The following is a 13,464-nucleotide window of genomic DNA, read 5'->3' as shown; positions in this document are numbered from 1 at the left end:
TCAAACTCGTTTCCGGATCGAGCTTAGCCGACCCTCCCCTCGCTTCGCCGCACGGCACAAAAAGCACAGCGCCAGCCGCGTTGCCCTCCTCCCCTCCACACGTCTCCCCCCAATCCGCAACCCTCGCCGCCGCCGACGCAGCGCGCCCTCCTCGTACGACCACCGCCTCCGGATAATCCACGCGCTTCCTCCGACCCTGCTTCGCTTCGCGCGGCGGCGGCGCGCGCAGCAGCACAGGCAGGTACGGGGTGTTTTGCTTCTCGCGAGGTGTCTCCGTGTGTGTTCTGCTGTGTGTTCTAAGCTGTTGGTTGGTTTGTGCGTGCAGGGGCCAGGGGGCGCGGCGCGGCGAGGAGATTCATGGCGGCGGCCGTGCGGGATTCCGCGGGGCACGTGGGGATGGACGATGATCGCGACGGCTGGGCGTCGGACGGCGAGATGGACGTGGACATGGCGGAGGCGGCGGACAGCGAGTCCCAGCAGCACGGCCGCGGAGACGACGCCGACGACCGGAGGAGGGACGGCGACGGCGAGGAGGGCGACGACGAGTACGCGCTGGTCGGTACCTCGTTCCTTGCCGTGCTTGGTGGTGGGTGGTTGCGTTTTTTGTTTCCCGGATCGCGAGCCCGAGAGCCGCCAGGCGCTTTCGGTCCTTTGATTGATTGGTTAGTTAGGTTCCGTTTTCTTTGCTACGCTACAAAATTGAGCATGATATTGTTTAAGGCTTAGTGGGTAGCCTGTTTGATGAGTGTCGTGGCGAGGGCTTTAAAATTGTTCATGGCCATGGATTGACCCTTCACTTACAGAAAAGGTTTGCTATTCCAACCTCGATCATAAGTTAATAGTGTATCAGTGCCACGATTTAGGCTTAGTTTATGCAGTGGTATTCCCAGGGTGCACCAGGTGGGAATTGGGTAGTACTATGTTTTGTTTTTTTAAACTAGCAGTAGTATGTTTTGTTACGACAAGGTAGGAAAAATTAACTTGCCATCAACTAGCCAACTATATATTATGGTAGGCGGGCAAACGACTCATTCAAAACAGGTACTAATTGCAAGAGGAACCTTGGTCCAGTGATATACAGAAACAGGGGTGGAAAGCTACTTTTAGACCCTTGCTAGATTACAGTGCTCAATTTTCTACATATAGTCTTTGTCTGCTGAATTCTTTATCTAAGAGGAGACTTGATGGCAATGGTGCTTGTGGAGCAGATTAGTATTGCCCAATCATGCAGCTCTAGTTGCTAGTTGGGCTTATCTCCAGGCTCCACCAAATAATTACTTCCCTACCATTCTCTCTGTTAGGTCGTTTTCATGAGTGCCATCCAGTGATCCAGTGCATAATTTTCAATGCCCATCTTTGCCCGGTGTTACTTATGCACCTTGAATTGGCCAAGACTAAAGAGCATAAAACATGGCTTTCTACTAGGAAACAGGACTGATGTCTTGTCCTTGTTGATTACAGTTGCACCAATTCACCTGTTGTATTAAAGTTAGCAGTCAGCTAGGGCCATGTTTTGACGTATACATAAGAATCATTTAGTGCTTTCCTTATGTGGCTATACATAAGTTGATCTAATCGTCAAGATCACTACATGTAGCTTATCAAGGATAAATACATATGTTTTGATTTCTTTTTTTGTTTCTTTGCTCTTTTGATATTTAAAAGGTATGGCCAATTTGCGTCCAGTCGTAATATTATTCATACCTATTAGTTTCCGGTGCTTGTATTAAAAGTTGGAGTTCTAAGCTAAAGCCTATTGATAATTGACTAGACTATTTTCTACAGCTCACTAGGATAACTGATACATCGGCAGCTGAAGCAAGGGCAGGAAAGGATATACAAGGTATACCATGGGGGAGGTTAGAAATAAACAGACAGGATTACAGGAAAGCTAGGTTGGAACAGTACAAGAACTATGAAAACTTCCCTCAGTCAGGAGAGCTCATGGACAAGGTATTAATTGCAGTAAACTGTTTATGTCAATTTGTTGTTTATGTTCTGGATGATCAAATTTCCTAAGAAGATTGTCTTACATGTTTTTAGTTGTGCAAGCAAGTGGAGAGGAACAGCAAGTATTATGAATTTCAGTACAACACTAGATTAGTGAGACCATCAATTCTCCATTTCCAGGTAATTAATTCGCTGCCTTCCATTTAATGCGGGATCTGTAGGATATCAATAGGCTTTATGTGGAGTACAACATATTCATCGTATGAATTAGTAATGTTATATACGGAATATTATTTTCCTTCTTTCTTATTAGCATTTATTGCGTTCTCTTTGTGAAATTCTGTGTCTTTTTTGTATCCAGATCAGTAAGAAGTTTTAAAAGGAAAGCTTGTTTTCATTTTTAATGGCTTCGATATCAGAAGGATGTCACTAAAATAGTTTCATTTTAAGAATTTTACTGCAATATTTCCAATGAAATGTGGTAGTGGTTATATAGTATTTCCATGTGAAACTGTTCAAAGAATTCAATGAAGGCAATTATAATCCTAAAAACGGACAATAAAGGTTATAGTAAGTTTATAAAGCACCGTTTGGACTATTGCTGGATATCAGTGATCAATGGTGTAAACTCAATGTTTTTATCTGCATTGCATTGCCATCTTCTTCATTCTCAACGATAGAGCAGGCCAGTTAGATGTATCTAGTCATATGACTTCTAAGGTGCTTATGCTGACCAACCGTTTCTTCTGCAGCTTCGGAATTTGTTATGGGCAACTTCAAAGCATGATGTCTATTTCATGTCAAATTCCACAGTAGGCCACTGGTCATCATTGTCTCATAAAAAGTCAGATATTCTCGATTTCTCAGGGCGTGTTGCTCCAGCACAGGTTTTCTTCTAAATTTCCTTCTTGCTTCTTTCTGATCAAATATTCATACTTTTCTCATTTATATTTCTACTCCCAGATTCTATTTTCTTTTTGTTGATGTAAGACTGATTATGCAAGTAATATATATATCAATTTGTTGGTTATTCAGAAACACCCTGGCAGTTTATTGGAAGGGTTCACTGGGGTTCAAGTTAGCACACTTGCAGTGAATGAGGGTTTATTGGTTGCTGGCGGTTTTCAAGGAGAACTAGTATGCAAGGTAAGCTATTAGGTGTTCTTACTATATTACTTTAACCTCCACTCAAACGTTTTACCTGCTGCACTTTTTTTTTTACCTTTCTCAGTATTTCATAAGGAAAGTTACAAAATGGTCAAGCGAGATAAAAGTGGAAACATCCTAAGGGCTTATTGAAAGGATTTTAGGAATTTCGTAATTATAGAATCCTCCAGAATTTTTTTGCATGAGCCTTTTTGGGTTGTTGGACTGGCTTTAGAAATTCCTAAGGCTATGGAGGGCTCTGAACATCTACCCGAACCTCATGTTTTGATTTACTTTGAGGAGTACGAATATGCAACATGTCTCTTTAGTCTTTATCGTATATTTCGAGATATATTTTCTCTCTCCTCTTCTCTCTCTAATCCATAAATTCATGTGGAGCATCCAAACAGATAGATATGCGATCGGATTTCTGATATTTTGCTATTTTTACCTTTTTCCTATCCTGCGTTCCAAACTGGCCCCACCTCCTTCTGTTGTTAGTCTGTGATGTAACTTATAGACAGCATGATTTCCTTAGGTTTGCTTTTGATGAAATCCCTGATTTATAATAGAGGACAAATCATGAATAGCTGGCTGACATGCTGCATTTCTCTGTCTTGGTACAGAGTTTGGGGGACCGTGATGTTAAGTTCTGTGCAAGGACTACTTTGAGTGACAATGCTATCACAAATGCAATCGACATACACAGATCTACAAGGTAAAAAATTAACTTGTAAACCTTTTATCTTAATATGCACATGTCGTAGAAAAATCTAAAGGTTTGCAAAATACTCATGCAGTGGATGCTTGCGCATCACGGTAGCGAATAATGATTCTGGTGTTCGTGAATTCGACATGGAAAGATTTCAGCTCTTGAATCACTTCCGTTTTAACTGGCCAGTGAATGTAAGTTCTATCTCTTCAAGATCCACATAAAGATTCAGGTTCTTCTATCATTGTTTGATTGTTCCCCTTATCTCTCTCCCTCTGTTAATTACAGCACACATCCGTGAGCCCGGACAGGAAACTTTTGGCAGTAGTTGGAGATGACCGGGACGCTCTTCTTGTTGATTCACGGAATGGGAAGGTATTTGTTTATCATATGCTTTTTCTCAGCTATTATTGTATTATTTTAGATCTATTGGGAAGGTATTTGTCTACTATATGCTTTTCTCATCTATTATTGTATTATTTTAGATCTATTATTGGCACCTTGCATTACTAGTAAAGTGACATGTAAGCAACTTAATTATATTTACAACTTTATTGAAAGGGTTGATTGGTTCATTTTCTCTCACACTTCCATTCCTGCTGCGGAGTATAATCAAGGTGCTTAGCTTGCTTGTCTCCATCCATAGGGTACCAGTCATTAGGTTCTTCATTTTACCTTCTCCCCTGTAAGATTTCATCAGACGTTTGTTAGTGTCAAAATTGCCTATCACAGGACATACTGTTCTGGTGGCCATGCCCACTTTGAAATGCCAGGGTTTCCAATCATAAGTAAACTATGCCGATGATGGCCCTCTTCAGAAAGATTAAAGAGAAGGCAACGCCTTGTACATCTGCGTGTACTAAGAATTAGTGCAAACAACACCCTACTTTTTCTGTCGCATTCTGTTATGTTTGATAGGCCTAGCCCCTGCATGTTTACCACTTTTAAACAAGCAGAGCTCCTGCTTCTTTGTTCAAAAGAAGATGCCAAGTTTGAAGGCATTTTATCGTGGCCATGTTTCTTATCTGGGCGGAGACATAAATATTCAGTCCTTCCTGTGTGCAGGTAGCTTCTACCCTAGTCGGTCATCTGGACTACTCATTTGCCTCAGCGTGGCACCCGGATGGTGTCACCTTTGCGACCGGAAACCAGGACAAGAGCTGCCGGGTATGGGACATCCGGAACCCGTCGACCTCCCTTGCCATCTTGAGGGGCAACATTGGTGCAATCCGGTGCATCCGCTACTCCTCTGACGGGCAGTTCCTAGTCTTCTCAGAGCCGGCCGACTTTGTGCACGTCTACAGCACCGCTGCAGGCTACAGGAAGCGGCAAGAGATCGACTTCTTTGGTGAGATCTCCGGGGTCTCGCTCAGCCCAGACAATGAGTCCCTGTTTGTCGGGGTGTGTGACCGCGTCTACGCCAGCCTGCTGCGTTACAGGATGGTCCACTCCTACGGGTACCTGGACTCATACATGTAAGAGAAGGAAAGAAAACCTGGTGTGTTAAGTTGGGTGTTCATGTGAAGAAAGAGCTGCACATGAGGAGCCCTGTTCATGGGGTCGATGTGCGACCGTGTCGAAGCCAGACTGCTATGTTACAGGATGATCCGGACCTCGGGGCACCTGGACTCGTTAAATGATAGTGATATAGAGAACGAAAGCTTGGTGCTAAGTTTAGGGTTCATGTAAAGGAAGAGCGGAATTGCTAAAAATCTGCTGAAGTGTTGTTTTAAGTGAAAAATCAGTCCGAAATTGAGATAGCCTTCATCGCGCGCTGGCTGTGCGCTGGAGTTGAGTTTCAGTGATTGGCTCGAAATAGAGCATCCGAGTTAGTTTGGTGCTATCCATGGATATGTGTGATGAAGATGCTACACCCAGGTTAACCCGGATAATAATTCCTCCGTCTCATGTTAAGCGACTCAAGTTTGTCTAACTATGAATGTATCGAAAGTCTGTAATTGAAAGTCACTTAACAGGGAATGGAGGGATGGAGGGAGTAATAAATTCTAGCCGATGACATTGGGCCGTATCAAGACACAGTGCTTCAACTGAACTCATCACTTAGACGGGAAATCACTGCATGAACCATCTCTGCAAACAGTCCACGTTAGCAGAGGGACGAAGAGTTCATACAGATGATGCAGGCACAGGTTAGCTCATAGATTGGCTATATACACGAACATCAGCGACAAGCTCAACTAGCTACAGTATACAAGGGCTTGTTTGCCACGTGTGGATTTCACGGGATTTTAGGGAATTCTAGGGATTCTAATTCAAGCATGAACTACAATCCCCAAAATTCACTAAAAATCACATAAAAACCACGTGTGTCAAACAAGGCCAAAGCCCACTTGTACTTGTTCTTTTTCTCTGGAATCACACATACATGCTCATTTGAATATTCTTGGAAAAGGTGGATTCATAGCGGTCCAAATATGAGAAAAAAAGAGAGGAAGAAACAAAGCAAATACGTACAGTATATATACTTCAATCGACATCCAAAGATTCATTTTATTGATGGACCTTCCCACCACATATATAGCCGACGGATATATAGATCATGGCTAGATTTACTGACTCGCATAAGTCCTTAGCCGGGGCCGGAAGTGAATCACGGCAGGAGAGGCCACAATCAGCAGCCCTTCCTTGATCTTCTCCCTTAGCTCCTCCTCCTCGCTCGTCCCCGGATAACAGGAGCTCCCCGTCCCAACCACCACGTCCTCCACACCACCATCGCCCAGCTCTTCGGCCTCTTCGGCGCAGAACAAGCACACCTGGGTGTCATGCAGAGCCACCTCCCGGATGTTCACCGCGCGGCCTCCAAGACTCTCCTGACGTAAGCTTCCGTTGGACCGGAACCATGGATGGTCAGCTTGGCCAGACTCTCGTGCCCGAAACCGGCAGCTGCGAAAATTAAGCAATTTCGAGAGTATCAATTTTCAATGAATAATTTCAAAATATATATCATGATGACAGTAGCAACTAACAGATGCATCTCGAAAATACTAGAAGTATTAAACAGCCCAACGAACAGCAATATGAATTCGCAGATCATAACTAAAGAACAGATCGAATCACAATGTGCGTACTGTTGCGGTGGAGAGGAAACCGTTGCCGTTACGTTCACTTGACGAAGTTGTTGACGAAGAAGATGGCGGCGCGTCGCGCACCAGCCGGATCGAGAAGGCAGACGACCCGTGGTTACAGGGAAGCGAGCGGTCGCGCGGAGCGCTTCACAAAAACCTTATTCGCCCTCTCCCGTACAGGATCGCAAAGGCGAAAGGTTCCGGAGATCTGCTCTCCCGATCGCTGGTGCACGTCGGCACTCGGGATGGAGTAGACTACAACGACGGCGCAAAAGCAAAAGATAGACGAAACCCTAGCGCGGTTGTGTTGCGTACCGATCGGAGGGACGGGCGGCTATATATATAGTCACGCAGGTATAGGTCGGTTCGGTTTAGGAAACCTGAACCGACTCCACAAAATCTGCACGTGTCCATAACACATTCCAAAAATACCTCGCGCGCGTGACAAAAAGATAAGAGGCCCGACCCCACACCGACCCGACCCGACCCGGCACGGCTCGAACTCGAAATCGATCCACGAAACGCGGCGTGCCCGCGCGTCGTGACGAGGCGAGCGGAGGAGGAGGAGGAGCGCGCGTGGGGATTTCCCTTGCTCACTTGCTCAATAGGTGAGAAACAACATCCCTTATATGTTGGTCTCGCTCACTCTAAACTAGCAAGGTGGGACTATTCTCTTCCCACTCCCCTCATCCCACTTCATGAATGGCCCTTTGAGATTTTTCAGAATTTATTAAAACTGGGCTTGGGCTGATCAGGCGCACAACACAAATTCTAACAATCCCCCACTAGATCTCAAATACCCATTTAGAGATTTACCTGTTCTCGCTACTTGTTTATATACTAATGTTTCAGCAGAGACTGTTAAGTTGAACTTCTGCCTAGAACTTTAAGTTACATCCATCCACACTCACAATGGACTAAGCCTTGAATTGCAAGCCGGCGTGAAATAGATTTCACTCAAAGTCAACCAGTACTGAGCTATCAGTAGTCTACCCCGCGGGTGGAGCATATGCGTCATACTCCATGGTCTCTTCTTGATTTACCAGAGATCACCCAAATCTCAGACTGCGACGTTAGACAGTCGGACTCATATATGTGTGTTCTTTCAAGAATACTCTGTAGGACAGCATCTTTCGCTACTCATAGCCGCAATGAACACATTAAGGCATGTCGCCAACCTGCCTTACAGCAATTTGAGAGTCGCACATCTTCACATAGAGAGGGTTATAACATACTCTCCTCTGTTATATCGATAGCTTCGTTCTTCCCAGATCCTACTTCACGGGATCTCCGATCACATAGGTTGGGTTACCACTATGGCACAACATTCATGGGTCTCAACCCCATCTCTCTCGATGCACTCTCTATCACATTACGTGATAGTCCCTTGGTAAAGGGATCTGCCAGGTTTTTCTCTGTTTGAATATATGTAACAGTTATCACTCCGGAGTTTTTCAATTTCCTGACAGACTGCACACGTCTCCTCACGTGTTTTCATGACTTCGCGTTATCCTTTGAACTGTTTACTTTAGTAATAACCATTTGATTATCACAGTTCATCAGAATAGCCGGCACTGGTTTTTCAACAATCTGCAAGTCCATCAAAAGATCTCTCAGCCACTTTGCCTCAAAGGTGGCTGTATCTAAAGCAGCAAACTCTGCTTCCATAGTTGACCTCGTCAATATGGTCTGTTTGCAAGATCTCCATGATACTACACCACCACCAAGTATGAAGGCATACCCAGTTGTGACGTAGAGATCATCTACTTCAGAGATCCAGTTCGAATCACAATATCCCTCAATCACAGCTGGATGCCCTGAATAATGTATTCCATAACTCATCGTACCTTTTAGATAGCGCAATATCCTTTCTAGTGCACGCCAATGATCTATACCCGGGTTTGACGTGAACCTACTCAATTTGCTCACAGCAAAAGAGATATCAGGCCTCGTAGCGCTAGCTAAGTACATAAGGGAACCGATTATTTGAGAGTATCTCAATTGATCTTTCCCTTCTCCATTGTTTTTCCTGAGTATCACGCTGGGGTCATAAGGTGTTGGTGAAGGTTTGCTATCAGTAAAACCGAAGTGACTCAAGACCTTCTCAACATAGTGGGATTGCAACAAAGTAATTCCACTCTCATCCTTAACAAGCTTAATGTTAAGATTAACATCAATCTCTCCCAGATCTTTCATATCAAAGCAATTTGATAGAAACGACTTGACCACATTTATCACTTTTATGTCTGTACCAAAAATCAGAATATCATCCACGTACAAACACAAAATAACACCTTCGCCCCCACCATGGCGATAGCACACACATCTATCAGCCTCATTAATGACAAAGCCTGCAGAAGTTAAAGTTCTGTCAAACTTCTCGTGCCATTGCTTAGGTGCTTGTTTTAGTCCATACAAAGATTTTAGTAACTTGCACACCTTTCTCTCTTCACCCTTTACCACAAATCTATCTGGTTGTTTCATGTAAATTTTCTCTTCCAACTCTCCGTTAAGGAAAGCTGTCTTTACGTCCATTTGATGACCGACAATACAATAGGAGGCAGCCAGGGATAGTAGCACTCGAATGGTAGTAAGTCTAGCAACGGGTGAATAGGTGTCGAAGTAATCTTCGCCTTTTTTCTGAGTGTAGCCTTTCGCCACAAGCCGTGCCTTATACTTTTCAATAGTACCGTCAGGCCTTAGCTTCTTCTTGAACACCCACTTGTAGCCTACTGGCTTACAACCGTGGGGTCGTTCAGATAGCTCCCAAGTCCCATTAGAAAGAATGGAGTCCATCTCACTCTGGACAGCTTTTTGCCAGTCATCTGCATCCGGAGATGTATATGCCTTTGCAATGGTTTTGGGAGTATCCTCCACAAGGTACACAATGAAGTCATCACCGAAATTTTTTGCAATCCTTCGTCTCTTACTCCTGGAAGGAGCTTCATTGTCATCCTTCTCAACATCATCCTCAAGATGTTCAGATTCATTATCAGATGTATTAGATTCAGGCATGCTAGACTCAAGTAATATTTCAGAGGAAATTCTAGCAATGCTATGCATATTTTTCATAGGAAAAATATTCTCAAAAAATGTTGCATCACGGGATTCCATAATAGTATCAACATGCATATCAGGTACCTCGGATTTAACTACCAAGAATCTATAGCCCACGCTCCGCTGAGCATAGCCTAGAAAGATACAATCCACTGTTGTCGGTTCGAGCTTGCGTTTCTTGGGAATTGGAACGTTGACTTTAGCCAAACATCCCCAAGTGCGCAAGTAAGAAAGTGATGGCTTTCTTCCAATCCACTCCTCGTAGGGAGTCTTTTCTTTATTTTTGTTTGGAATTTTATTCAGCACATGACATGAAGTCAGTAGCGCCTCCCCCACCATGCCTTAGATAAACCGGCAGTGGCTAACATGGAATTCACCAAGTCAGTCAGCGTACGGTTTTTCTTCTCAACGACCCCGTTTGATTGGAGAGAATAGGGAGGCGTCCTCTCATGAATAATACCATGTTTCGCACAAAACTCATCAAATACATTGGAGAAATACTCGCCACCACGATCCGACCTAAAGCGTTTGATCTTTCTCTCCAATTGATTTTCAACTTCGGCCTTATAGATTTTAAAGTAGTCTAAAGCCTCATCTTTAGTTCGCAAAAAATAAACATAGCAGAATCTAGTAGCATCATCAATCAACGTCATGAAATATCTCTTTCCACCTTTTGTCAACACAGCATTCATCTCACAAAGATCAGAATGTATGAGTTCTAGAGGTGCCAGATTTCTCTCCTCGGTCGCCGTGTGGGGCTTTCGAGGTTGCTTTGATTGCACACAACTATGGCACTTAGAACCTTTGGCAATGGTGAAAGTAGAAATTAAACTCATAGTGGATAGCCGAGACATTAAACCAAAATTAACATGACATAAACGAGAGTGCCAAACACTTGCATCATCATTAACACTGCCACAAATATGGTTCATTGACATGTCACTAAAATCAGAAAGGGAAAAACGGAACAAGCCTACGCACTCATAGCCTTTACCAATAAATTGTCCATGTTTGGACACAACAACTTTATTAGACTCTAAAACTACCTTAAAACCATCTCTGCATAAAAGGGAACCGCTAACGAGATTCTTGTTCATGGAGGGGACATGCATCACGTTTCTTAGCCGCACAATCTTTCCCGAAGTAAACTTCAGATCGACCGTACCAACACCACGAACAGCTGCATGCGACCCGTTCCCCATCAAGACGGTTGAATCCCTTCCATGCTGGTAAGAAGTAAACAAAGAGATGTCAGAACATACATGAACATTAGCACCTGTATCAATCCACCAACATGGAGATTGAAACACTGAAAATACAGTAGGTAAAATACCGTACGTGTTAGTGTCGCTAGCGGTCACGACGTTGACAGTTTTCTGCCCCTTTTTCCCCCTCCGATCTGCACGATCAGAACAGTCTCCGGAAAAGTGGCCGAGCTCTCCACAAGTGAAACAATTCATCTCGCCTTTGTTTACTTTCTTCTTCTTCTTGAAGGTAGTAGTCTGCGCAGGCTTGTTGTTGTTAACAACAGCGGACTTCTTCCCTTTGTTCTTTCCGTTGCCGCGAAAATTCCTCTGTACCATATTGGCGTTAGACGGAATATCAGCAGCCTTCTCAATGGTGTCCTTAGCCCGAGATTTCTCTTCAACATCAAGGGACGCTATCAGTTGTTCAACTGATATCTCTTGTCTCTTGTGTTTTAGAGACGTGGCGAAGTTCCTCCACGCGGGAGGTAACTTTGCAATAATGCGCCCAGCCACGTACTTGTCCGGTAAATCACACTTGAGAAATTTGAGCTCTCTCACAATGATTTGTATCTCATGCGTCTATTCAACTACAGAACGGTTATCCATGATCTTTTAGTCGTTCAGCGACTCCATGGTATACAATTCACTGCCTGCATCGGTTGCACCGAATTTAGCATCCAGTGCATCCCACAGCTCCTTCCCGTCTTCTATGTGCATATACACATCACAAAGACGGTCAGAAAGAACACTTAGAATGCATCCTCTAAAGGCAATATTGGCATCATGAAAAAATTTCTGAGCTTCCTCAGATAAATTTTCCTCTGGTTTGCCGTCTGTCACTCAGAATACTTTCAGAGTCTGCAACCAGAGCCTGACCTTTAATTGCCATCTCTTGAAGTACATGCCGGAAAATTTATCCGGCTTCAATGCATCGGCTAAACCCATAATTAAATTAGGAAATTGCCTACAATAAGGTTTTTGGATTGTTGGAAAATTAAGCAATTTCAAGAATAACAATTCAATGAATAATTCCATAATATAGTCATGACGACAGTAGCAGATGCATTTCGAAAATACTAGAAGTATTAAACAGCCCAACGAACAGCAGTATGAACTCGCAGATCATAACTAAACAACAAATCGAATCACAATGTACGTACTGTTGCGATGGAGAGGAAGCCGTTGTTGTTACGTTCGCTTGACGAAGTTGTTGACGAAGAAGATGGCGGCGCGTCGCGCACCCGCCGGATCGAGAAGGCAGACGACCCGTGGTTGCAGAGAAGTGACCAGTCACGCGGAGCGCTTTCCAAAAACCTTATTCGCCCTCTCCCGTACAGGATCGCAAAGGCGAAAGGTTCTGAAGATCTGCTCTCCCGATCGCTGGTGCACGCCGACGCAAAAGCGAGAGACAGGCGAAACCCTAGCACGGTTGTGTTGCGTACCAATCGGAGGGACGGGCGGCTATATATCGCGGCGAGGCGAGGCGAGCGGAGGAAGAGGAGCGCGCGTGGGGATTTCCCTTGCTCACTTGCTAAATAGGTGAGAACCAACATCCCTTATATGTTGGTCTCATTCACTCTAAACTAGTAAGGTGGGATTATTCTCTTCCCACTCTCATCATCCCACTTCATGAATGTGCTTTTGAGATTTTTTAGAATTTATTAATATTGGGCTTATGCTGGTGAGGCCCACGACACAAATTCTAGGACATTCCACGTCCCTGTTCTCCCATTTAGCCTGGTTTCTCTCCATGTCGCGCCAGTGATCCCACACCGTCAGGCTGAGCTCCTCCAGGGGCCAGGGCTGGCGCGGCTTCCTGGAAGAACGTTGTCCAGGCGATGTCGCATCCTTCAGGGAGGTTTTCTAGACTAAGAACTCGCAGTTTCTTGAGTACGGGGGCAAGCAGTCCGCGGGCTCCTTCTCCGTCAGGATCTTGAAATGCACGGCGTCGAGCTTCTTCTCGGCGGCCGCCATGGCGCGGGCGACGGAGTTCCCGATGGAGAGATGCAGTCGTAGCGCGTCAGGAAGAACCTGACCTTGAGCCTGCGGATGGCCGCCGCCGTCTGGGCCAGGATCCTGTCCGTTGGCCCGGACGAGCTCGCGCTTGTTCGAGCTGCGGGGGACGACGGATTTCTGACGCAGGAGGGCGTAGACGTCGAGGACGATCCGGGGGAGCATGGCGGGGAGCTTCAGCGTCCGCTTGGAGAGGATCCAAAGTAGTATAAATATTCGGTTTTGCTAGACGGCAGGCGCCTGATAATAAATA

The 13,464-nt window shown here is 44.8% G+C and overlaps 1 protein-coding gene across 4 annotated transcripts; it reads left to right on the top strand.

The window, feature by feature from the left end:
* The first annotated feature begins 11 nt into the window (after nucleotides 1-11).
* On the top strand, nucleotides 12-5,788 carry LOC100841410 (uncharacterized WD repeat-containing protein C2A9.03). Of its 4 annotated transcripts, none has more exons than XM_014897447.2 (10): nucleotides 12-237; nucleotides 326-555; nucleotides 1,786-1,953; nucleotides 2,044-2,130; nucleotides 2,703-2,837; nucleotides 2,986-3,096; nucleotides 3,723-3,814; nucleotides 3,897-4,002; nucleotides 4,097-4,183; nucleotides 4,874-5,287. In XM_014897447.2, the coding sequence occupies exons 2-10, from the start codon at nucleotides 358-360 to the stop codon at nucleotides 5,285-5,287; spliced, it is 1,398 nt and encodes a 465-aa protein (XP_014752933.1). In that variant the 5' UTR covers nucleotides 12-237; nucleotides 326-357. The 4 variants fall into 4 exon arrangements, with proteins under 4 accessions (XP_014752933.1, XP_014752934.1, XP_010227975.1 ...); XM_014897448.2 differs by having other exon boundaries at nucleotides 13-237; nucleotides 326-586; nucleotides 4,874-5,788; XM_010229673.3 differs by having other exon boundaries at nucleotides 13-241; nucleotides 326-586; nucleotides 4,874-5,788.
* Nucleotides 5,789-13,464: the final 7,676 nt, after the last annotated feature.

Source organism: Brachypodium distachyon, chromosome 1 (assembly GCF_000005505.3).
Source record: "Brachypodium distachyon strain Bd21 chromosome 1, Brachypodium_distachyon_v3.0, whole genome shotgun sequence".
In the NCBI taxonomy this organism is placed as follows: Eukaryota; Viridiplantae; Streptophyta; class Magnoliopsida; order Poales; family Poaceae; genus Brachypodium; species Brachypodium distachyon.
This window is presented reverse-complemented; position numbering and strand designations above follow the sequence as displayed.

Excerpts from the sequence above, each read along its gene's own strand:
- LOC100841410 (XM_003564197.4), top strand. The coding sequence starts at position 358 with ATGGCGGCGGCCGTGCGGGATTCCGCGGGGCACGTGGGGATGGACGAT. Across the intron at positions 556-1,785 it reads GCGACGACGAGTACGCGCTG|CTCACTAGGATAACTGATAC; the intron begins GTCGGTACCTCG and ends TATTTTCTACAG. Across the intron at positions 1,954-2,043 it reads CAGGAGAGCTCATGGACAAG|TTGTGCAAGCAAGTGGAGAG; the intron begins GTATTAATTGCA and ends ACATGTTTTTAG.